The sequence below is a fragment of the Anser brachyrhynchus genome (genome assembly GCF_964034855.1).
Source record: "Anser brachyrhynchus genome assembly, chromosome: 2".
NCBI lineage: Eukaryota > Metazoa > Chordata > Aves > Anseriformes > Anatidae > Anser > Anser brachyrhynchus.
Genome location: NC_137695.1, coordinates 19,670,697 through 19,694,633, shown reverse-complemented (window position 1 = coordinate 19,694,633; position 23,937 = coordinate 19,670,697). Strand labels below are relative to the sequence as shown.

At 44.7% G+C, this 23,937-nt stretch overlaps 1 protein-coding gene and 2 long non-coding RNA genes across 3 annotated transcripts in view; 2 read left to right on the top strand and 1 right to left on the bottom strand.

Moving 5' to 3' along the window:
- PIP4K2A (phosphatidylinositol-5-phosphate 4-kinase type 2 alpha) overlaps positions 1-7,269 on the bottom strand; it is a 109,121-nt gene extending 101,852 nt beyond the window's left edge. Inside the window, exon 1 of the mRNA XM_080579939.1 lies at positions 6,947-7,269. Coding sequence (XP_080436065.1) covers positions 6,947-7,087 — 141 coding nt within the window. The 5' untranslated portion in view covers positions 7,088-7,269. The remainder of the gene's footprint in view (positions 1-6,946) is intronic.
- Positions 7,270-7,387: 118 nt separating this feature from the next.
- Positions 7,388-9,344, top strand: LOC308189664. The gene is made up of 2 exons (XR_013946501.1): positions 7,388-8,725; positions 9,231-9,344. It is a non-coding gene; the product is annotated as an uncharacterized lncRNA (long non-coding RNA).
- Positions 9,345-14,132: 4,788 nt separating this feature from the next.
- Positions 14,133-17,025, top strand: LOC308190193. The gene is made up of 3 exons (XR_013946994.1): positions 14,133-14,258; positions 15,716-15,910; positions 16,010-17,025. It is a non-coding gene; the product is annotated as an uncharacterized lncRNA (long non-coding RNA).
- The last annotated feature ends 6,912 nt before the right edge of the window (positions 17,026-23,937 follow it).

The window sequence follows — 23,937 nt, the reverse complement described above, 5'->3', positions numbered from 1 at the left end:
GTGCCTCATACAAAATACGTGCCTATTTCAAAAGGTTAAAATAATTGGAAAGGCCTCTGCTCTAAGAGCTCCCATTTTTTTTTTATTTTTACAAGGGGCAACAGTTCAACTCCAAATGTGAAATCAAACTGCCGACAGGAAACCACTCATCAGCTGAAGAGCACAAACCAGAGCTAACACAGTCCCTCTAACTGTCCTAAGCAGCCATAAAAATGTACCTTGTAGCACACCATGCCAGCCTCTTCCCTCCCCTAAATTTTGCATCTCCCCAAAAGAAGTCACCACTGGATCAGTTTTGTACCAGAAAAAAGGGAGGAAACAAGCCCAGCAGCCCTCACTTTGGCTGGCTCAAGTGTTACAGAGGTTGTGGTGTGACTAACTTTATGCTGGTATAAACTGGCACCTCCTTACAAAGAAGCTGTTTTGCCCCACCTTCTCTGCTTTTCCCCATTTTTGTGCTAGCACACCTGTCTCTGTGGCTGGATGAGGAACATCAGTGAGCTGCGGTACATCCAAAAATTCAGAGCATATTAGTTCTGCTGGATTATTAGTTTGGGGCTGGGTAATTACTGATCAGGAAAAGCAGATACGGCTGAGTTTGTTAACCAGAAAGACTGGAATGGCAAAGACTCGATTGATAAGATGCAAACACAGAACAGCAGACCTGCAAGAGGTGGTACAGCACATAACTGCAGAGGGTCACTGGGAAAAGTGAGGGATTAAACCAGTTAGCATAGGTGGCAGCAAGGTGGTTCTGCAATCTCAGCCTCACCGAGCAGCTCCACAGGCTTTCTAATAATGCTTCAGAAAGAAATTTGCTTTTTTCCTGTTTTTTCGTAGAATCTAAGAGGACCACGCATATACTCACAGCCACATTCACGATATTAAGGTTGCCTTGGGAACTTAAAATGCACTCAAAAGAGCTGGATTAGTCTAATTACCTTGTCTCAGTACACGAGGTGGTAGTTCACCAAGTCTGATGAAAAATAAGTACTCTAAAAGGTGTATGGCCGTATGTATTTGTACTGCAAGTGATTCAGACCTGCTCTTTGAAGATAAAGCTAATGTTTTCTTCTCAGTTTGTGAAATCCATCACTGCAGCATTCAGCTACTTCAAACAATTTTCACAACATCGCTATCAACCCATCTCAGCACAAAACTAATTAACTTATTGTAGAACCCAGGCTCTACAGGGAGATCATAAAACAGATGTTCACAGAGCAAGCCACATACCTGAGGTTACCATCCCAACAACTCAAAACCAGCCCGTTTCACCACAGCACCTGGCTGCAGTCCGTGGAAGCTACCAAGGTTTGTCATTACCATCCCAGAGAGGCAGCAATTTTCTTAAGACTGGTGCAGCCCTTTTGCAAGGTAAGATGTGTTTCGCTGTCAGTGAGAAGGGAAGAGAAGCCAGGAGCTGTTAAGACATCTAAATAGCAAGCATCAAGTGTAAGAAGCCAAAAAACATGGAAATAGGACCTAGGAGTAAACATAAATTAGTAAATTCGCACTGAGACTGTTTTCCACAACAGCACTCAATCACCTGGAGTTCAGAAGAAAATGAAGATGAATGCTTACTTCTTTCAACTCTTTAAAATGTCATCATTCAACAACAAAGACTAACCTTTCAACAAGTCAAGATACCTTTCAGCCAACATGCCTACAACTCTAATTGAGTGCTTAGACAAGATTAAACTGAAGATCAATAAATAATAGGTAGTTCCATCTTACTCCAAGGGTCTGACGAAGCTGCATGACACATGGAGAGCCTATGGAAGTGAGAACGCCACGAGGCGTTCTCCCAGAAGAGCAGAGACCAGGATCATTCACCAGGAGAGGCATAATGGGGTGGGACAGTTATACTAAACAAAGCTTGTAATTATAGAATTGGGCTCAAAAAAAACAACTACCAGTCTCTAGCCAACGGGCATAATGTAAGCGTCTGCATTATTGACCAAGGAGTTTTAAAATAATCCACTACAGAATTTTTTAAGGCATCTGGTGCAGGATACTCAAATAAGATGACAAAGTTGATTCAGAAAAACAAATTTACGTTGCCTGTTCGCTTCGCTGAACATTGTCCAGCCCTCCCTGCTGCGGTTAATGAAATTCGGTTTCAAAACCCTATAGGCAAAATAACCTAGCCTTTGCAGCACTGTATTTTGTAGAGGGGAAGAAACAGAAAGTAGCTTTGCGACTGCTGTGAGATTTTTGTTCATAGCTCTTCCTGTCTCATCCCTAACAGAAGCTATTGTACATTTCCTTTCGATAGTTCAAAGAAGAACACCCACATGAGACATCACTCCCAATTTTATTTCATGTAAGAACATTTACTACCTTTATTCCAACCACAGTAAACATTTGCAATGTCTATTTGTACTAGAGTGTGTCCACTGAGATGCAAAAGCATTATCAAGTGAATTTCTGCAGCAACACAGAGCTTGACACCCAAAAAAGAACCAAGTTTTCAGTAAATAGCTTTTCCTGTTCTACTTCCTTCTACATACAAACATCTGGGCTGAGTGCCCAGATAACTTTCAAAAATAGTTTTAATTGCTTTATTATCTGTTATGCTGTAATCAATGCTTTTTAATACGTTGTTGCTTCCTGCTTCTTCGAAAGAGCCTTCTCCCATGCAATCTACCACCATTGCCATTAAACAATTAATAAGGAGGGTTTTTCTCCAAGCTCACACTTACAAATCTGGAGTTCATTCTAAAACCAATAACTTGCATTTTACTTTGAAAAAGCCCTATTGGAGCACATTTGCAGTAGTGATGCTCTGCATTAACATAAACACTAGCAACACAGCTGACAATATAACTGATGAGCAGCCCTGCCCTTCTCAATTTCCCACCAGTCTGCTGTGCTGACAGCTGATGCCATGAATCAACACTATAGTTCCATATCCTCAGGGTTTAACTAGTCTCACTATCATTTAAAAGTACATAAAAATATGGACCCAGAAGTTATCAAGTCCTGTAACTTATGAACATGTACGGCTAGTAGTAAGTGCTGCCTTTTTTTTTTTTATTAAGAAACTGCTGATAAACATAAGCCAATAGTTTTTACTCCAGAGGGCTTAACCGAGCTTTAATTATTCTGTATTTCTGTAGAACTACAGAAGGTTTCCTAACGCGATCAAATATATCCCAGTATACACAAGGGGGAAAGCTGCATTTACTTGTCCCACTGGCTTTCTTCTCCCCACGTCTAACTATAGTGGTGAAGACACTGCACTGGCAGACAGAGTTCCATAGCTTTCACCCTTTTATTACGCTGTCCTTGTGTTGTTGTTCCACTTTTCTTAAAAAGATCAAGCCAGATTACAGCTGAGAGTGCAACAGTAGCATCAGGCCTCGCAATGCCTCATGTAACCAGCCGAAGGCGATTCTGGAGTTTATTATCTGTTGAATTCTTCACCCATAGGAAGTACACGCTTTCTGATGTACTCTGTAAATACGCTGGAGGAGAAAAAAAAGGCATTTGATCCATGCATTCGTATTGTTTCACTCGCTTATCAGGCAGCAAATGCCACTGTGAAGTCAGGCACTGGTAAATTTTTAGATCAGCTTGTAATCATCCCGAAACAGATGGCGATTACAGATTCTAGGGGCTGAGGGCTTTTTTTTCCCCTCTATAAACTCAACATTATGCTCAGGAACTTCATTAGGCATTCATTCTCTTCTGTGTTAACCATTAAATGCAGTCAGAAGCGAGGTCTCCAGCATTCCATTCTTCACCTCAAAATCAGTTACAAAAAAAATCCACTTCTGTGATCTTCTGTATTTGTGGAGGACCTAGGCCCAGTCCCCTACAAATTCCCAGCCTTCCTAACAAGCTTCCGACAGAAGCAGACAGCCAACACGGGAGAGAGCAGACTCACCATGACTGGGCCCGGACAACTGTAATATCCTGCAGAAAAAGCAGAATATGTACGCCTGCCTTCCATTTTTGGCACAGAATGAAAGAAGGGAAGCATGACTTCCCAAAGCATTGGACAAAAACTTACGTGCCACCTTCCTGCTCCCTCCCCCGGTTGCTGGAAGTCTGCCAGTGGTGACAGTATGAAGGTGAGAATGTCATTTACTACGCCACTGGTAAATGAAATTTTCTTACAACTATACTAGTTAGAAGTGTAGCTCTAAGTCATATTAACTGCTGAGTTTAAACAACTGTTTCAGCAGTGCAGCCAGATTATCTTTGACACAACGTAAAAGACCAAGATAAGATCAATTCTTAATGATGCAGATGCCCGGAAGATCCGAGCACACCAACAATTAGCCTTTGATGCTACAACAGCCGCCAGTATCACAATCGCTCCTACGGACTGGGACAGGGTTGCTTTCCTTTTCACGTGGTGGAAAGTTTCATTCAACAGCATATTTCAGCACACCAAAAAGTGAATTTATCGCTCTGAATGCGAGCACATTTCCATGCTATTAAGATCTTTGGGTACTGTTTACACATCGTTTTCCCCCACGTGCCCTTCTAAATTACTGAATTTGACTGCGTTCCCAATTAGGATTTCGCATTTGGTATCTCTCTACCTAAACAACAACCTGGGCCGCCAAAACAATTTTCTAACAGCTTGAGGAGGGAAGAAGTTTTCGCTTGTTTTAAGAGCCTTAGGTAACAGGCACCTCCCTGCAGGTTTTTTCCTGATTAGGAATTCACACATTCGCTATTAGCCCCGTTGCTTTGTGATGCTGATGCACTACACCTCCCTTTTTAGAGCCGTATTTCCTTCTAGGATAGGAGAGTTAAGAAAACAGATCTTGTAACTTTCTCTTTATACGGGTCACCTTTACACATTCAATTTAAAATCCAAGGATCCCTCAAAACTCAGTTGTCACATTATAGCAGTACTCTGGGCCTACACTCCAAGTTGAAAAGCCTACAGAAAAGCCCATTTTTCACATTTTATCTTCACCAAGCGCTTCCTTCCAGCGTGTACCACATTCTGTCAGAAACATGGGAACTGCATCTCAGACGCACCACTTCAATGCATCCTTCCTCCCAAATCTGTTATAAGACACGGGGACTGTTACTGTCCCATTAATTGCTACGCACAGCAGTGGAAGCAAGTCTTAAGTAAGATTTTTCAGATGAGTAATATGTTCTAAGTTTATTTAATTACTATCATCATAAACTATGAATTATGCTCATTTCCTAGACTAACCTTTTATTATGGGTTTCTGTTTGTTTTGCTAAGAAACTTAAGTATCCTTAATTCCTGTTTCTAATGAACCCACATAGGTACTCTGTATTTTGTCTGCAAGAAATTCTTATTTGTGATAACAGAGCCTGCTCCAATCACACTAAAGACTCATTTTCACTTGTCAGACTAAGCCACATCAGGCGGTACAAACCAACGGGGTGAGCATCTAACAGAGGATCCTGCAACGCTTCGATGCTACGTTCTTGGCTAAGAAGAGATATTTAGATTTGGACACAAATTATTTTTCATACTCTAATTTAGAAGGATTTTCTTTCCACGGGGCCCAAAGTATTAATCATGATTACGCCTTGCAGCAGGATGAGGAACCAGAATATCTGCAGCACACGGCAGATGCTCAAGCCCACAGCCATGCCTTCTCACAAGCACAGGGGTGCACTTCTCCAAGTTTGCCGTATTCCCGAGCTTGCTCTTTGCGCCCACCCTCCCCGGCTAAAGGATTCCAATTTGCAGTTTTTAGCTTTGCATGCACGAAGCAGTACGCCCCTATTGCTTCTTCCACTTGGCACAGCTACGCGCTCCCTGGTAGCACATGATGGTAGGAGTCATGTACACTATTGTGTTTGTCGCTATTTACTTTGCTATTCGGCACGGCACTGGGGAGGGCAGAGCCTCTGAAAGCACTGGTATTTCCAGAACAGACACGTGTAGCAACAACTACGGCCAGGTCTCTGCTCTTGCCCAGGGAGACCCCAGAAGTGCCTCACTCACCCCACCACCACCAGCTTGCCTGCTTTCCTTGGCGCTGCCTGCCTCGGAGCTGTACAAAAAGATAGCCACTAGGAGCGAGAGCAACTCGTGCACGTAAGCCTAATTCTGGCAAGCGGCACGCTGCGCACTTCCACAACCAGAGGGTTTTTTGCTGAGCAGACAGCTGTCTAGTTCCTGATCGGTTCGTGATGTAGGGTGTCACTGCTCACAGCCCTTCACCACCAGCTCCTGCCGGCTCGCAGGGCCACCCTCCGGGGACCGTTCGGCCTCACCCCGCTCCCCTCCCGCCCTCCGTGCCTCGCCGGCACCCAGGGGTCCCCAGCACATCCCCGCCACCCCTGTGGGATGCCCAGCTTCGTGCCCGAGCTGGTAAACCACACACAAAGGAAACGACACGGGTTCGGATGTGCGGGAAACAAAGGGACAACCTTTACAAGCCTGCTGCAAAGCCGCCCGCTGACCGCCGGCAGCGAGCGGCACCGGGAGCGGCGGCACCGCGCCAGGGAGGCAGCAGGAGTTTTCGGCCCAGCGGCCCCGACGGCTGATTTTTTTTTATATATTTTTATTTTTTTGGTGATCTTTGGGTGGGTGCCGTGCTCGCAACCCGCCGCGGCGGCTATTTAAAGCTGCAAAGCTGCGCCCTGAGCCCCGTAATGCCCGGCCATGTGACAGCCTCCTCGGCAGGCTGCTCGGTTTAAACGCCCGGCACCGCCACCGGCACCGCCACCGGCACCCCCGATGCAAACGGCGCAGGAGGCAGCCGTGAACTTGAGCAGCTCGGCTCTAAGAGCAGAGCTTTTGGGGGCTTTTTATCGCCTCCCCCCCCCCCAAGGATGGAAGCAGGGGGCACCGCGGCACGTCCTCGCAGCGCTGCGGGGGGGGGGGGGGGGGACACGACCCCACCCGGGGCCGTGGGGTTGGTGCCGGGGGGGGGGGTGCACAGCGGCCGACCGTCCCTCCCTCCTCCTCCTCCTCTTCCTCCCCGCCGCTTACCGAGTGGTTGACCCCCCACATGAGGACGCTGAGCAGCGGGTCGCTGGCCCGGAACAACTTCACTTTCTGCGCCACGAAGTGCTTCTTCTTCGTCTTGGTTTTACTCGCCAGGGCGGGGGCGATGGTGCTGGGGGCCGCCATGGCGCGGCGGCGGCGGCCGGCGGGAGGGGCGGGAGGCAGGGAGGGAGGGATGGAGGAGGAGGAGGAGGGGAGGCGGCGGTGCTCAGCGCCGCGGCCGGGCGGGCGGCGGGGCGGGCAGGGTGCCGCGGGGCGCCGCGCGCATCCCGGCCTGCAGCCGCGCGCCGAAATGGCCCCGCTCGCGCGCCGCGGCCACGCCCCCTCTGCCCGCCCCGCAGCGGGGGGGGGGGGGGAAGCTGCCGCCGCCACCGCCCCCCCCCCCCGTTCCAAGCCGGCGCGGGAGTTTCGGTTCCTGCCGCCGCAGCGCGCATGCCCCGCGGGCGCGCGCGCAGGCGTCATGGCGGCCGGCTGAGGGGACGGGGAGAGAGGCTGGTGGGTGCCCTGAGGGGCGGGGGACCGCTCCCCCGGTGGTGAAGCGAACCCAAATCGCACCAAGACAGCTAAATACGCGCCGCTCTGCGCGGTTCTCATGTTCGCTCCCACCTCTCCCCTCCAAATAAACACACCTGAGGAGACAGCTTGGGCAAGGGGACACTGACCGATGTCCTCCTTGGACAGGACGACATCGCCAGCCCTCTCCTGACCTAGCTCCTGCCTGTGAGCGGAGCTGTCACAGCCAGCATACAGCAAACACCAAGAAACAGCCTCCTGCAGGCACCACGCAGGGGTTTCACTGTGCCGTGAAGGCACTGCACCCCCGTAACATGCGCTTGCCCAATCGTACTCACAGCAAAAGTGTTAAAAAATGTTTAAAAAGTGTTTCTAAACTCCCTCTGTGACCACAGAGGATGTGGTCAATGGTAGATGACATCCTGCAAAGGCACAGCTGCCCAACTCAGAAGTGTTGTACACAAAATACACTTTCCTTCCTTGCACAATGGAAGTCCTCCTGGCAGCACTGCCCCTTCCCAAGGGCCAGCACATCCAGCACACTTAGGCTAAGCCACCCATTGACTTCCAAGGCACACAGAGGGATGTGCCCATTGCAGGTCCCACTTTGTGCATTGGCTGCTTGTTCAGCAAGGTCACCAGGTCCACGGGGAACAGCGATAGCATGGCTGCCCCATGGGGTGGACAAACCAGGAGCCAAGGGTTGTCCCAGTTCAGGCAGCACCCCCACCAGTGGGGCCCAGTATGCAGCAGCAGTCCCAGAGAAGCCAGGTCCACCTGGGAAGGCTCAGCATAGGCACAAGGTCCATCCAGGAGGCCAGGCTAGAAGGAGCCAGAGGCTTGGAGGCAAGCTACCACTGGTATAGCCCCAAGGCATATCCAGAAGGCAAGACTAGAGACAGACATACCTACAGCATAGCTCAGGCAAAAACCCAACCCCTGCTCATCCCTGAACTTAAATAGAGGTCCTCAAACCTCTATATAGAGGGTGGGGATGGACCTCCCAGCTGAGGCTGTTCAGGGCCGTTAAGGTCTACAGGTGTGTTCATGGGACTGACTTACACAGGTGCTCATAAATTTAAAACCTCGTTGCCCCAAACTCAGTTGGTCAAGTGTCTCATCCTTTCCATTTCTCTTTTGCCTTTGTGATCTCAATAGCAAAGTTATCTAAGCAAATAATTTTATCTCTCTCCAGCATTGAAACAGTTACTGGGGATTATTATATGGCCTATTTTCTGCATCTTATTGAGGGTAGGAGAGAACAGAGATGCTATATTTCATTATTGTTATTATTATTTAAGAGTAAAAAGTTATTAGGAATTACAGATGGATTCTAAATTCTAAAATTTCTTGAAAAAAAATCTTACAACAGCAAAAATCCCTGATGTTTCTACTGCAGTCAATGGAAGCAGTTGAATAGTCAGCATCTCTGAATAAAAGCAGGTTACTTAGATGCCTAAATATAGATTTGAAGTCAGATTTTTAAAAGAGTTCAGTACCCATTTTATTCCTTACATTTTGCTTAGAACATGACATCTGAGCATTGTGCAATGCTGCACACATCAACGTGACTAACATCTGTCACATATTTGTCTTTCATCTTCTTTCCAGAATAAATCCATAAAATCCATACAGTGAAGCATTTTGGTTTTTAAGCGTGTAATATACAACAAACATTTTGTTAGGTTTATTATAGGAAAGGAAAGGCTGGGGAAGGAAGTTTTTTTTTTCTTTTTTTTTTTCTTTCTTTTTCCAGGAGACTTTCCTGTCATCTTGGCCTAGATTCTGAAGAGCTCCTTCCTGCAGATGTGAATCCTTACCAAGGAAGGTTGTGTGTTATCAGAGGAACAAAAGATGTTGACCATAATCTTTACATCAGAATTTGGATAAATCAAGTGCCTGGACTACTTAGATGAGGCCTAAGGCACAAGTTTGTATTCTCCAGTTTCAGGCGCCAAGAACAGGATGGTTACTTGCACCTGTCTGTCTTGTTGGGATGACACAGGTCCACCACCTGTGCCATGATATACCTGGAGCTGGACATGGGCATCATTTGAAGAGGCAAAACCCAGTCACACTTGCAGCCTACGCTTTTCTTTTGCATCTCTTTCTGGCTGTGCATCAGCTAGAGCTCCAGTCTCTTTCTTTCCTTCAACTGTAACCCTAACCTTATCTCTTAAAATAAACCTAGCCAGAGGCTGAGCCTGGGACTGGATTACCCAGCCAATTCCTAAGGCAAAATTTTCCCCCTGCCAAGTTCTTGCAGCCTAGACTTCTCTTTAAACCCTTTTTAGCTCCCCTCCAGCTGGAGCTCTGGGCTCTCTCTTTCTCCAAGCTCTAACCCTGAGAGTAACCCTAGTCTTATGCTAAGCCTCAGCCCAGGGGCCCCAGCCAGTGCCCACACCAAAACCTTCTCAAAGGCATGTTTTCTTTGCAGCCCACCTTTCCTTTGGCATGTTCTCTTTCATGTTCCCCTCCAGCTGCAGCTTTAGGCTGTCTCTGCCCAGATACTAACCTTAATGCAGATCCTTAGACCAGGACTCCCAGCCACTGCCCACATTTTTTTTTTTTTTGGCCACATTTTCTCTACACCGTTTTTTCTTCAGAGCTCCTCTCTAGCTCCAGTCCAGCTGCAGCTCCAAGCTCTCTCTTTCTCTCAGCCCTAATCTTAATGCTTGCTCAGACCATGTGCTTTGGACATGGCCCTTGTCCAGTGCCCACACCAGGAAGTTCTTGCAGCCGAGTTCTCCTTGCGGCCTACACGGCCTACACTTCCCTGTGACAGCCACTTTCTAGCCCTGAGCCAGCTGCAGCTCTTGGCTCTCTCTGTCAGCCGTAACCTCAGACCTATCCCTACGCCTGACAGTACTGAGCCTTAGACCAAGCCCACAGCCAGTGCACACACCTAAAAGATCTTACAGACGAGTTATCTTTGTGTCCCAGCCTTTCGTCTAACAACTGCTTTCAAGCCCTCCTGCAGCTGGAGCTCTGGGCTCTCTCTTTCTCCCAAAGTTAATGCTAACCCTCACACTAGCTGTATGCTGAGCCTCAGACCAGGACGCCAAGCAGTAAAACAAAAACACAACAGTAAAAGCAACCAAGATCTTCCTGCACCCAGCGCTTCCTAGGCCCATTCTAATTGCAGCATCAGGCTCTCTCTTGCTGACAAATCTAACCCTAACTCCAACCCTAGGAGGAGGCTGAGCCTCAGACCAAGCAGCCCTGCCACATTCTCCTTGCAGCCTAAAGTTCCCCTTCAAAGCGCCTTTCTAGCTCCCCTTCAGCTGGAGCTGTCTCTCTCTTTCTTCCAGCCCTAACTCTAACTCTGAAATAAACCTAACCATAAGCCGAGCCTTGCCACTGCCCCCATTTTGGTGCCCACACCAGAAGGATCTCCCAGACAAGTTCTCCTTGCATCCCACCCTTTCTTTGGGCAAGTCCTTTCTACCCCAGTCCCACTGCAGCTGTAGGTTATCTTTTTCTCTCAGCCCTAATACTAACCCTAGCCATATCAATAAACTCAAACAAAAGCCAAGCCTTGCACTAGAACACACCAGGCCAAACCAAAATGTTCTGGCAACCGTATTCTTGCAGCCTACACTTCCCATTACCAGTTCCTTCCCAGTCCCTCTGCAGCTGGAGCTCTCATCTCTCTCGAGCGTAACCCTGGCTTTAAGCCCAGCTGTATGCTGACCCATTGACCAGGCCTCCCAGCCAATGCCCACACCAAATTTCTCTTAGACATGTTCTCTTTGCAGCCCACCATTTCCTCTGGCGGCCTCTTTCCCATCTCCCTGCAACTGGGGCTCTTGGCTTTCTCTTTTCCTCATCCCTAACCATGACCACAGGGTGAACCTCAGACCAAGACACCCAGCAAGTGCCCCCGCCAAACATTCTCCCCTTCCAAGTTTTCTCTGCACCCCACTGTTTCTTTCTGAAACTCCTTTCCAACCCCAATCCACCTGCAGCAGTAGGCTCTTGTCCCTGACCCTAACCATAGTCCTGATGCTTGCTGGAGGCTGAGCCTTGGACACGGGCCCCTTCCAGCACTGACACCAGAAAGCTCTCTCCGTAGCCATGTCACCTTGGCAGCCTCTGGGGAGTTCTCCCCACCCTAGCACAGGCTGACTGTCTCTGGGGGGAGAGAGCCTGCAGCCCAGGTCTGCTCTTTGTTCCCTTGTGGCTTACGGACGTTTTTGTGCATGTGTGAGGTGGTTTTTACACATACTGCCTGGTACAACACTTGTACTTCGGTCCATTGATAGATTTTTTTATAGCATGACACTGATCAGAGTTGCTGATCAGAGTTTGTGGTGCATATACAGAATTGGAAGAGGAAGTATTGGAAGGCCTGGGAGAGGATTGAAAAACTTCAGAGCTAAACCCAAACCTGGTACAACACTGCCTGTAGTGCCTGTGGGGAGATAGTTCTTGCTCGGCGTATCTCCACAAGAGCATTCGTGAGCCATTGTAAGCGAAACAGCTTGTTTCACTTCGCAGATAACCTGTGAGCAAGCTAACGTAAATGTTGAGATGATGGCCCAGGAACTGACAGAAGACTGAAGGGCTGAATTATGACAGTACAACCTCTTCTGAGGTAGCAGTTGGTCTTTAGCTGGCTTTTAGAAGACTGTTTGGGATCTGTATCTTCCAGTGTTGGTAAGAACAGTTTTTGGGAATAGGAGATTCATGCTCTGAGTTACCGCACATTCCAACAATGGAGTGGCACTTCCTACTTGACTTTAAAGAAATCCACCCCCCGTGGATTTACAAGTGTTAGAGACTCCTTTAGAGCATCCAGAACTTTTTGATGGCTGAATATAAAGCTTTTGAACTGCCTGAGGACTGAATAGGAGGGCACGGCCAGGGTCAATTCACAGTGCTTGGGAACTTTATTAAGTGTGTGATATCACCAGTGGACTAAGCTGGTCAGAACGTGCTCAGTCTCTGATGAAGTAGTTTACTATCCTTATTAGCACCGAACAGTATTTAGAAGCTCCAGGGGAGATGAAACTATTTTGTTTTGTCATATCTGCATCAATTTTTTTCTGTCATTGGTACTAAAATTTTTCTGTTCCTTCCTGTGTCTGTACCAGATGCTCAGTTGGGAGCTGGTGGAGAGGGGTGAGGGAAGGAGACAATAAGCTAGCAAGACTGCGCTAATGACTGGTTGCCCTTGACTAACTCCATCAATGCTTTGCATAAATTAAAACCAGGGTGCAGGCTCTCACCTTGGCATTATTTAAGTAAAGCCTGGGACTAGCAAGCCCACCATTAAAGTCCCTTTGCTCTAATTGATGCTTGCAGCAAAGTTTTGCTTAGCCTTACTATTTAAACATAACACTTTCTAAGGTAATACTTTATCCCAGCACATATAGGAATGACTTGCTTTTTGTTTCACTGATCATCGAGAGCAATTCTGGTGAGTTAGGGTCTCTACTTTTGAGAAAAGGGACATCATACACTTTGTAAGTGAAGCTTTGCCTAGCTACTGGAAGGTAATACTGCCCTTTACAATTATTTTCTGCAGCTGCAAAGAACAGAAGGCCCACAGAGTATCCCTGGGCCAACTGCCATAGAAACTAATTTCAGCTAGGGCAGACTCATAAATTGTTCCATTACTCTATAAATTGGTCTGGGTACATGTCACTTCAAGCCAAGCTGGGTTACTTTAAATCCAGCCCATAGTTCTAAAATATTGCTGTTTTTTTAAAAGAATTCATCTTAAAGACATGATGAAAATAAATACCTGAAATAAATTAACCTTCTACAAGAGCATAAAACCCACAAGGATGTCAAGTTATTTACCAATTTATTGGAAATACAGAAAGAACAGTCCAAATATTTTGAAGACAAAGCATTTCCTTCATTTGTAAAACTGAAAAACAGAAATAGAAAACCAGTAAGTATAAACTTCTTTTAAATGCAGGCTCCTTAATTGCTCTGCTTTCAGAAGAACAAATGCAATTTGTGTGTGGAAATGATTACTGGCTATATATGTTTACAGGCAGAAAGCATCGCCTGCCAGTCGTCAGATGTGCCATCAAGAGTCGCCGGGTTCACAGAATTTCACATCATTGCAGAGGATTTCAAACAAACTCTGGAACATAATTTAAAATGCAAAACGAGAATTATTAAAATTAATTTACAGAGATCAATGCAGCAATTCCTTAAGCACAAAGGAGTCTTACATTTCATTTTAAGCATTACCAATTTCCTTTTGTTCCCCAACACAAAGCATAGCACATAACCAAGGACCTATGAAGGGGGCTATCAGCCTCAATTAGAAGTCAGGCATCTATCCCAAGTGATGCTTTACTTTCTTTTTACTTATGGTGAAAAAAATAGACAACCTACTTCAGCCTAGGCTTAGGAAATTATTACAGCCAGGGGTAGCTCCTTTGGCCACCTCCCTAAGTGCAATGGAAGCCAGGACAGCTTCTTCTCACCTTGTTCAACTCTCCATAAACAAACCAACTGAAAGCCTTACTGTGATCGGTGTCTCACAGTAGCCATGTCCATTTTAGTTCAAACAAAGTAAAATTCCCCCTAGCCAGAGAAACACTAGAAGCCCAGCTATCCCACTCCCTCAGGGGCCCTCTGCTTCCCTTTTATGACTTCCCCCACTTAGGCAGCACAGCTGTCAGTTCCACCTCCCAGCAGTTTAACAAGCCACAACTGCCAGGTTTTGCAGCTTATATAGTCTTTAAGGGCTAACCTCTTCCTTCTTCTGAAGCAAAGGGTTTTAACCCTTTCTAGGTTCACAGTGACTACAGTTCAGCTGGTGAGTTGTTTACATGCAGCTTCCTGGGATTTTCTGGTGTCTCTTTACTGATCCAAGCTCCTTTTTTATCAGGTGTAGTCAGCTACGGAGTTGCAGACTTGCTCCTGGGTACTGTTGCTCCAGCTTGGGGGTAGAGAATCTAAACCTTAAACAACATATGAACCTTTGGGTCATTTTGTTTTGTTTCAGCAAAACGATCTAAATTGATAGATTTCACTACTAAAATTGTGGTGTCTAATGAACGGTATCAAAAACATGTAAGTTCAATAAGAACATTCTGTATATGCTTCTTGTTTGTTCTTCAACCTGCAAGGTATCTGATCAACATCAGATGATAAATGTCACTTTGAATAATCCATTAATCATGTTTGTGTCTGTCTAAAACCTGATTTCTTTCAAAATATACTCTTTTTCTGATTGAAAAGATTTTGAGCTTCCTCTATCTGTTTTTAAAGGTAATTAAACATAAAATTACACACTTTAAAAATAGTCTAAGAAATAAAATGTAGCATTTACTTCCTATAATTGCACATACTGTAATAGAAACTGCTTGGTGCAGAGCTCATCTTACTTGGTAAAGCCAGTAAGTTCCATTTTCATCTAGCTCTATTTTTCATAATTGTTTCTGAGGAATTTTCCTTCCTGCTACAGCACTCGAGCAACCTTTTCAATTTCTAGCCCAGAAATACAGCTTCCTTAGCGTGTACCATTTCAGAGTTTCTCGCTTGCTGTGGTTAATCACAGGAACTACCGTAGCTGATGAACTGTTAAAGAGCTGCAGTAGTTCCTGCATGCTCTAATTTAGATGGTTGCCACTGTTACTAAGGATTTTGTTTTAAGAGAAGGTTGTTTGTGCTCTCTTTCAAAGTTCCTAAACAACTCTCTAGCGTTTTTCTTCTGGAGACATTGAAAAGCTCCACTAATGCCAATAGTGGAGAAATAGCCCTTAAAAAAGTCCTTGTGAAACTCATGGAAAAGTAGAGTACGTAGCTTTCAAAGCTCAAATTCCAAAAAAAAAAAAAAAACCACCTTTAATACTGGATGCCTCTCTTTTGGACAGAAAACACCAGATACCAAGAACCTGAGCACTGACAACACCAACTGAATCCTGAAGCTGCAGTGGTACAGCACTTGTGAGAAGCAGGTCTCTCATGCGTGGTATCTAAATAAAGTAATGTTTTTAAAAAATCTGGCCTTACCTGCATTTAAAGAATTTACAATGGCTTTTACAAGCATTTCACCACACATCGGCTTGCTCCAGACCATGTCCGTTCATGTTCTGAATTCTCCAAGGAAGGAAATCCTGTGACTTTTCCAGCATTTTGCCACCTCCACATTTTTTTCTATATGTCCACTGGGAATTCTCCATGCTCCAGCTTGTGTCTGTTGATTCTTGCCTTATCACTGGACACCTTCGAGAAGAGCCTGATTCTGTCTTTTTTGTGCTCTTCCGTTAGGTATCTGGAGGCAGCAGTAAACCCGCCTCATTGTCTTCACTTCTTACTGTGGAACAAAACCAGGTCTCCCAGGCTGTTCTCACGTAGGATGTGGTCCAGCCCCAAAGCTATCCTGGTGGTCCTCCACAGGGCTTGCTCCAGGATGGCAATGCCTTTCTTGGCCTGGGTACCCCAAAACTGGACTCAGCACTCCAGGTACAGGCTTAGAAGTGAATAGAGGGGGATAAACACTTTTCTCAACCAGCCGGCTATACTCTTGCTAATACAGCTCATTTATTCTGTCTCAAATGCAAGATCCTAGATCCCACTTGCCTTTGCTGGACTTCAGGAGGTTTCTGTCAGACCACAACCCCAGTCTGTCCAGGTGCCTGTGCACAGCAGCCCTGTTCTCCTAGCGTAACAGCTGCTCCCTCCAATGGCATATTGTCTACAAACTTGCTGAGAGTACGCTCCATCCCATCATCCAGGTCATGAATAAAGATATTAAATGGTATTATCTCCGCTATGAATCCTTGAGGGATGCCACTTGTACAACCGGTCGCCAGTTCTGCTTCATATTGTTGATTACCACCCTTCGAGCCCAGTGGCTCAGCTGATTTTCTGCCCATGTTATCATCCACTTACACAGTCCATACCTCACTAATTTGGCTCTAAGGAGATAATGGGAGACTGTATCAAAGGCCTTGCTGGAATCAAAGCATACGACAGTCAGTGCTCCTCCCTCCATGACAGAGCAAGTCATCTCATCACAGAAGGCAATCAGGTTGCTCAGGCATAATTTGCCCTTGATAATTCTCTGCTGGCTATTCCCAATCACCTTCTTATCCTTCTTGTGCTTGGAAATGGCTTAGAGGAGAATTCAGTCCATAACCCTTCCAGGGAGTGCGGTTAAGCTGTCTGGCCTGTATTTCCCCAGATTCTCCTTTTTGTCCGTCTTCAAGATGGACATGAGTTTGCATCGTTTCTTCTTTATGGCTCAGTTGTAATATATTATTATTTCAATCAATATGTAATTGACAGTGAGACCCAAATATGCTATTAGAAGGTTATAGTCTATCACATCTCTCCTTTTAAGGATATTTTATATTTCTAAAGTAAATAACTTGCAATATTTAGGTTTTCAGTAAATTATATGTTTCTGCTAAAGAAGTTTTTATCCTAGCCAAAACCAATCTCACCTCGAGTTCTTTTGGTTTACATAACAAATACATGTTTTCCAAGAAATATTCTATAAAAAAATGGAAATGGGAAAAATTCACTTCCTTAAACCTATTTTAAATACTGAAAAACTTTCTTGATGTCAACAGATACGTAAAGTTTTTATTTTGTATAAAATAAATGCAAATAATCAGCATGACAAACATCAGAATAAGAAAGGAGAAAATGATAGGAAGAAAAATGTGCACGTCTTAATTACTTTGTAATTACTGTGTGAAACTTCAAGGAGCTGAAGAGAAAACGAAACTCAGCTCCCACGAGAGCAGAAGTGAAAATGCCGTAGAAGCTGGTTAGACACAAGACCAAAAGAGATTCTAGTGAAATCTCCAAGCAACAGCATAAAGTGTTGTAGAGATGGATAACGAGATAGGCTTTGAGTGTCTGGTAACGTGTTCTAAACCCCTGACAGGCCCCATCTCTGACAGGCTGACGTGGCCGCAAGCCCCTAGAGCACCACCATTTCACGGGAGGCAGTGCTCGTGGTGGGGCTTGGTGTACTAAGGCTCTTTCCTCTCGGGCATGTCTGTTTCAAAATACACGCGCTTGAGGCCTGATCTACACAGATTTTTGTTCATGTAAGTAAATGAGGGCGGTAATTTTAAACAGAAATATACAAGTGCGGAGGTGCTTACAGTAAATGGCTGTACCAGCCCGGGTGGGTTATTTCCTGTTCGTAGGAGAAGCCACGCCACGAGAGCACGCACAACGACATCCTCCAGCCATAAGAGATAGCAGTGCTTTGCCTACTCTGGTGTTGAAAAGTAGGCTAAGCGAAGCAACCATAGCTATTCCAGGTGTGAGGAGGGGCCTCTTCGCCCAAACCTTCCTCCTTGGCCCGCATGGGAGTGGCGTTTCCTGGTGATCCTGGGGGTGACAGGGTGCTGCTGCCTCTGCACAGGTGGTCTGGTGCCAGGGACCAGAGTCCTGGTACAAAATGAGTTGCCAGGGATTATCAGTGTTGTTAAAACAATCTGACCTGTGGGCAGACAAAGCTTTGATCATTATATACTGCCGCTGAAAACGTTATGGCAGCCTTCAGCAACACATCTCCCAGGCTTGTTGTCAGAGCCAGCAGGCTCGAGGCTCTCTCACTTTCACTAGGGAAGCGTGAGCATTTCTAGGAATTCAGCTTTGGAGAAATTCAATGGTCCCACAGTGAAAAAAGAGCCATTCTAGGTGTTAAATGAACTAATAGGTTATTGGTGTATTCTACTTTTTTTTTTTTATCTACTTTTTGTTTGAAAACAAGTAAGAAATGTTCAAAAAATTCAGTTCATATTTATTTTGAACAAGAACAAAATCCAGCAGGGAATGATTGGCACAACACGGATGAAGGCAGGGTATAGAGTTATCCATGTGAGTTACTATAGGCAGGAAAATGACTTACTGTATGCCCTTTCCAAGCACAAAACACCTTAGCCCCAGCTAGTTCCAGCTAACAGGCACAGTTCTTTTAAAATCAAAAAATGTATACAAGTTAACATCAGGAGAACATCTTGTCTGTGATTATATATAAAGTAAGCTTGGAGATTAATTCATTAATGAGAAAAAAAAAGGACAAAAATAATAGATAAACGATTGATATACGCCCAAAGCTCCCTACAGTGTACAGTTTCACACGTGTGAGGTGTGCAGAATAAGTGTGGCGGAAAATTGAAGCACAAGAAGAAATACTGCAAAACCACAGCTTTTTGACGCTGTCACCGTTTCTACATTTGCAAATGAAGTTGCTACCATGTTTGCTCTGCCAGGCAGGCAGAAAGGGCTGCTTAGCAGCTTGCAGACTGCAGAGTAAGCGCAGCGGAGCAAGAGCTTTCGTGTTGATGTAAACGGCGATTCTTTGATGTTAGGTACAGCACGGTCCCACAGAAATTAAGAGTTTCCATTCTATGTGGAAGAATAAAGCAAGAAAGCCAAGAAGTTTTGCTCTTCTTTGAAGCAAAGATGAATAAAGACTCTTTGTGAATGAAATATTCATGTGTTCCAGTGTGCTTTTTAGTTCCTTGAACATCTATATTCCGCATTGAGTTTGAGCTTAAGAATGTCTTAAACTTCTACTGCACAGTGGGAAAGGGCTTCAAGACCTAGAGGCTGTGCTGGATAGAGTCAAAGTGTTGGTGGCTCTGAACCAACACCAGGCTGACTGTTACAGGCCCCACTTTTCAGTTCAGAACCAGTATTTACTCACAGAAAAGCGGCAACACAAAAATAAAACCCAGACACACTTAAAGATGTATGAGGGGGAAGGAAACCATCTCCATGCTGCTCCCAGCTTGCAGACCACAGGGTTTCTGTTCGGGTTCCTGCAGGGAGCGTGGGTGAGGAAAGAAAACCTGTGGCACATCGCGGGGCTCCTCTGTTTCCAAAGCAGAGAAAACTGCAGTAAACACAACCGCATAATCTGGTATTTGTGTGCGCTTTTCCCTATTATTTTGGGTGCTGATTATTGCAAAGCAGAGAGTTTAGCCATTCTTACATGTGGCAAACAGGTCGGTTCTTTCGTCTAACTGACAGACAGAACCGACTTTTTAGCATCGCTATCTGGCTACCAAAAAATAGCATGAAGACAGCATTAAATATATGTGTGTACATATATATATATATAAGAAAATATTATTCCTTGTCCCTTACTGGTTGTGCAAATATGCAGACCTGCATACACAGATGCACCAGCCAGAAAGAAGAGGGACTGGCACAGAAAAGAGCTGACAAAAATGGAAATGGAGAAGAGAGTCTGAGAAACAAGTAAATAATCGAATGAAAAGGAAGGGAGGAAGCAGCAGGGGTTTTCTTTCCTCTTCTGCATAGTCTTTGTGACAAGAAAATTACTTGTGGGTTCAGACATCAGATAGATGTTTAAAAAGGAATGGCAGAGAAAGCTTGAATGAGACTGATCTTTTGAAACAAACATTTCCTTATAAATGAAATCAAATAGCTTCTGCTGGGACAGCAGGTCTCAGGAAGACTGCCATCAAAGTGACCTGCTCTGTCAGATACTGTCATGTTTCCCCTTTCACTCAGAGCAAAGAAACAATTTGTATGACTTATCACTTCATTATTTTATTCGTTTGCTTCTTCATCCATTGCTGGGATGTTTTCTGTCAGTTACCAGGCTTCTCTCAGCTCTGTCTTTAGTCATGTTCCTTGGCAGAAAACACTATTAGCCTGAAACAAATCTCTCAAGGAGAAAGATGTAATTCTCTAGGCATTCCAGTAAGTCTGAAATATTGTTGCTTCTAACAGCCTCTAAGGAAAAGTAGGAAAAAAAGCCAAATCTAAGTAACTTTTGCACGAGGAACCATTTAAAAATGTGTAATTTTTTCTTGGTATATTAATCTGTATATTAATAATTAATTATATTAATCATTTTTTGTATATTAATCAATAATATTTGAGTACCAGAGTGCACTGGATATGGTAAAGTAATGGACTGTGTTGTGGTTAGCCCTAACAAACTGGACAGGGAAATGCAGTCCCCCCCCCTCCCATGCATGGAAAGCTACACTGATCATCTCTTCACCATATTTTAGGAGTATCGCAGGCGTCATCCCCAAGGCACCATCCCTGCTGCCTGGCTTTAGACTGTCCCAGCTGGTACACAAGAAAATTATATTCCATTAAGTTCTTAATGTTCTTCCAACTAGCATACCACTTGTTAATTAACAATAGCAGTCATACTTCAATAATAATTACTAATATAGTAATATTGAAAATAACAATAAAAATCCTTACAAATGCAGTTAGCAGTTTATAGGAAAAAGGAAGCAATTTTGCTGTACTGCAACTCAGAGATTATTGTTATATATAACTGTTTTAAGAACCATGCCTTAACAATTTGAGGCAACAGACTAGCAAAGTGGATAGATGAATTAATATGAATATAGGATGTAGGTGAAAATTTGCAGCCATCTATTATATTCTAACACATGAAGATAAGTGGTTTAAGGTTGGTGGCTGAACCTACTAATAGCTCCAGTTTTACTGGGCCTGGAGTGCTCCAGAACTGATTTCCACAGGCGCACAGTGACTACATTTTGGGTTTTAAAATCTCACCCTGAAAATTGTCCACAAATATGCAGTCCTTTTTTTCTATGACTTCCAGATGAAATTTGTCAAATTTACAAATAATGATCAATCTCAGGATTTAGCCTTGAATCTGAGGGTTTTTCTTTCTTTATTTTTATTTTTCACCTATCGTCTTTGGTGCTAAAAGTTCAGCAGCATAAATGATAGGCTCATTGATTTCACTTGGACACCTGACTGGGTTGGACTTCAGCAAAGAGTTGTGGCCACACACGGAGTCCTTCAGAAAGATCAGCTCTGCAGCACAGGTAGTAGTGAAGCACTGCAACCGTATTTTAAGCACTTGAGTAAAGAGTCACTGTGCCAAGCATACACACAAAGCCAGGAGTTAAGGAGTAGGAAAGGATATATTTATCACCAGATTAGAAGTACACTTGGAAAACATTCAGATAAAAAGAACTACCTGCAAAGTAGCTGTCCTACAGTAAAACTGCTTCCAGCTGGTGTCTAGAGAGAAGAAAGCGTGAACAACTACTTATAACTGAGGGCTGCTTCTTTGGATTTCCATTCAGTAGCACAACTTATTGAAGAGAATTTCACTTAAAGAAGCATGAGACTGCTTGGGTGAGTTGGGATCTGCCTATACAGGCCTTGCTAAAAACATTTTTGGCTTGGAAATGAAGATGAATTGTATAAAGGAAAGGCCCAGAAGGAAGGGAGTCCAGGAACCAGTATGGAGCCAGGCAGAGCTGGACCTCGGGGCTCAGCAGATCCGTGCACCTCAGATAAGCTAAGCCTAAAAACTACTGTTTGGGGCATTCTTAGCTCCTTGGTAGGACAAAATTTCCAACATCTTTGGCCTTTTCCAAATTGGACATTTTCTCTCCAGGACCGTGCAATGCTGAGAGAAATCTGAAGTTTTAGCTAAGAGGACACATATTTCCTTTTCTAGGCAGAAAGTGTTATTTCAGGAGAAGTTTTATGAAGTATCCCAAAGGAAGTTCCTGGTATTATCTGACACATATATATCATACGAGCTTTTTAAAGCACATAACAAATTACAGTTGACTTGTTAATTAACTGATTTTCAGCAGATGGGGAAACACAGACATCGAGAGGCTAGAATAAATTGGCCGTATGAGTTAATGGCAGTCAGGAACATGAATCAGTATCTCCTGGCAAACAGGGCACGAATCTTTGCCAACTGTGCCACTGTGACAATATGGGCTTATCTGGTATCATGTGCTCTCTCTCCCCACGTTTGCCTCCTGCCAGAGGCACTGTGTAAGGCCTGCCAGGAGATCCCTCATGTTGGCGTGATGTAACATGGTCTAGCCATAGTCGCTGTCCTGTCCCAGCCCTCTTTCCGCAGTGAAAGACTCTATTTTTCATGCACAGAAAAGCTTTAACTGTTGGCTTTTCATGGCTTAAGTTCAAGCATCTTTCTTCATGTCATTGTCAAGTCTTGCAGACTCGATCCACAGCAATTAGGCTTACAATTAGCCATTAGGCATTTTAATCCTCAACCCTTTTAGTCACTTTCTAAAAAGTCATCCAATTTACGAGATGATCTATGTGATTCAAATTACTTATTTTTTGAGGTCTCTGAATTTTAGTCAAGGCATTCCAGGTATGATGGACAACAGAAGTTCAATACAAACTTCTGCAGTAGTTTAGAATCTATGACCTGGTCTGCCGTACTTTTGTTAAAAACTGTCAACTCTTCCGCTTTCAGTCAGGAATCAGAGAATTAATTTTGCACATCTCTGTGAATGATGCACAGCCTTTAAGAAGAGTTTAAGAAACCCTCTCTGGGGCACTCCCCTACTCTGTAGAGAGGCTCGCTTCATCGATGTCTGTGGGTGACAGCTCTGCGACTTATCCCACCTCCTAGGAGGGCTGCTGTTCTGCCAGGTCGGCCCCTTGGGCTTCATTTCTGCCCAGCCAACAGCAGGGCTTAATTGCACCTACAGGGACAGTTGCTGGTGGTAGAGAAGGACTTGATTTAGGGTGCCTGAGCATCTATGTCTGGGTTATAATCTAGATCCTCAGAAACATTTACTGAACTGAAACTGGAGTACTGGGAAGCATTTCTCTTAAGACCAGTTGGCCATCCTCATCCTTTTCTGGGAAGCAACTTACCATACGTATGTTGCTTCACATGAGTTTGGTTTACCACTAGAAAGCTTAAAATGAAAATAACAATTTTATTCTTGATATAGTTACAAAAGAAAAGCCATTTGCAAGTATAAAATGGCTACCGATCCTTTGTCTCAGCTTTTGCTTTTGCTGTGGTTTCATCACACTTCACTTGCTCTTCACCTTTCAGCCCTCCCTGCCTGTTCCTCTTTCCCTCCCTTGTGCTGCCACTGGTGCATGTCTCAACCCAGGGTGATCCAGTTCAAGAAAATAATATTTTTTTTGCTTGTTTAAGCCCACAAACTGATATGCTGTGGATCAGATGAGCACAAATGCCAGCATAAGAGAGGGGAGAGAAGGCAAGCCTGACGCAGAGCCAAATTAGGTTTAATCTATCTGGGAATCACAGCCTTAGGCATGCTTTGAAGTATCTTTTGGCCACAGTAACCAGGAGCCAACTTATCAGCACATGCCTCTGAAACGCTGTCCTTATGTGTGGGTGCCCTTGCAGGATACCTGTATTCCACTTGGAGGTTTTCTGGTTGCCCTGGACATATGGAGAGCTTCAAAGAACCTTCTTTTTCTCTAGGAATGCTGTATTTCTCTGCCTCCTGGTATTTATCATTGTGCTGTGATAAAGACATGGATCTCTTGCTCAGCATCTGTAAGAATGAAATGGAATAACCTCAGTTCTGCTTGAGACTGCCCCTCCTGTGAGGTGCAGAGTTCTGGTTCTTCCCTTATTTTGTCTTAGTAATTGAAATTTGTGCTTATTTTACTCTAGTTTCACGAACTGAAAATTGCACATCACAAAAGTGTTCTTACCTCGTGGAAATTTCAGC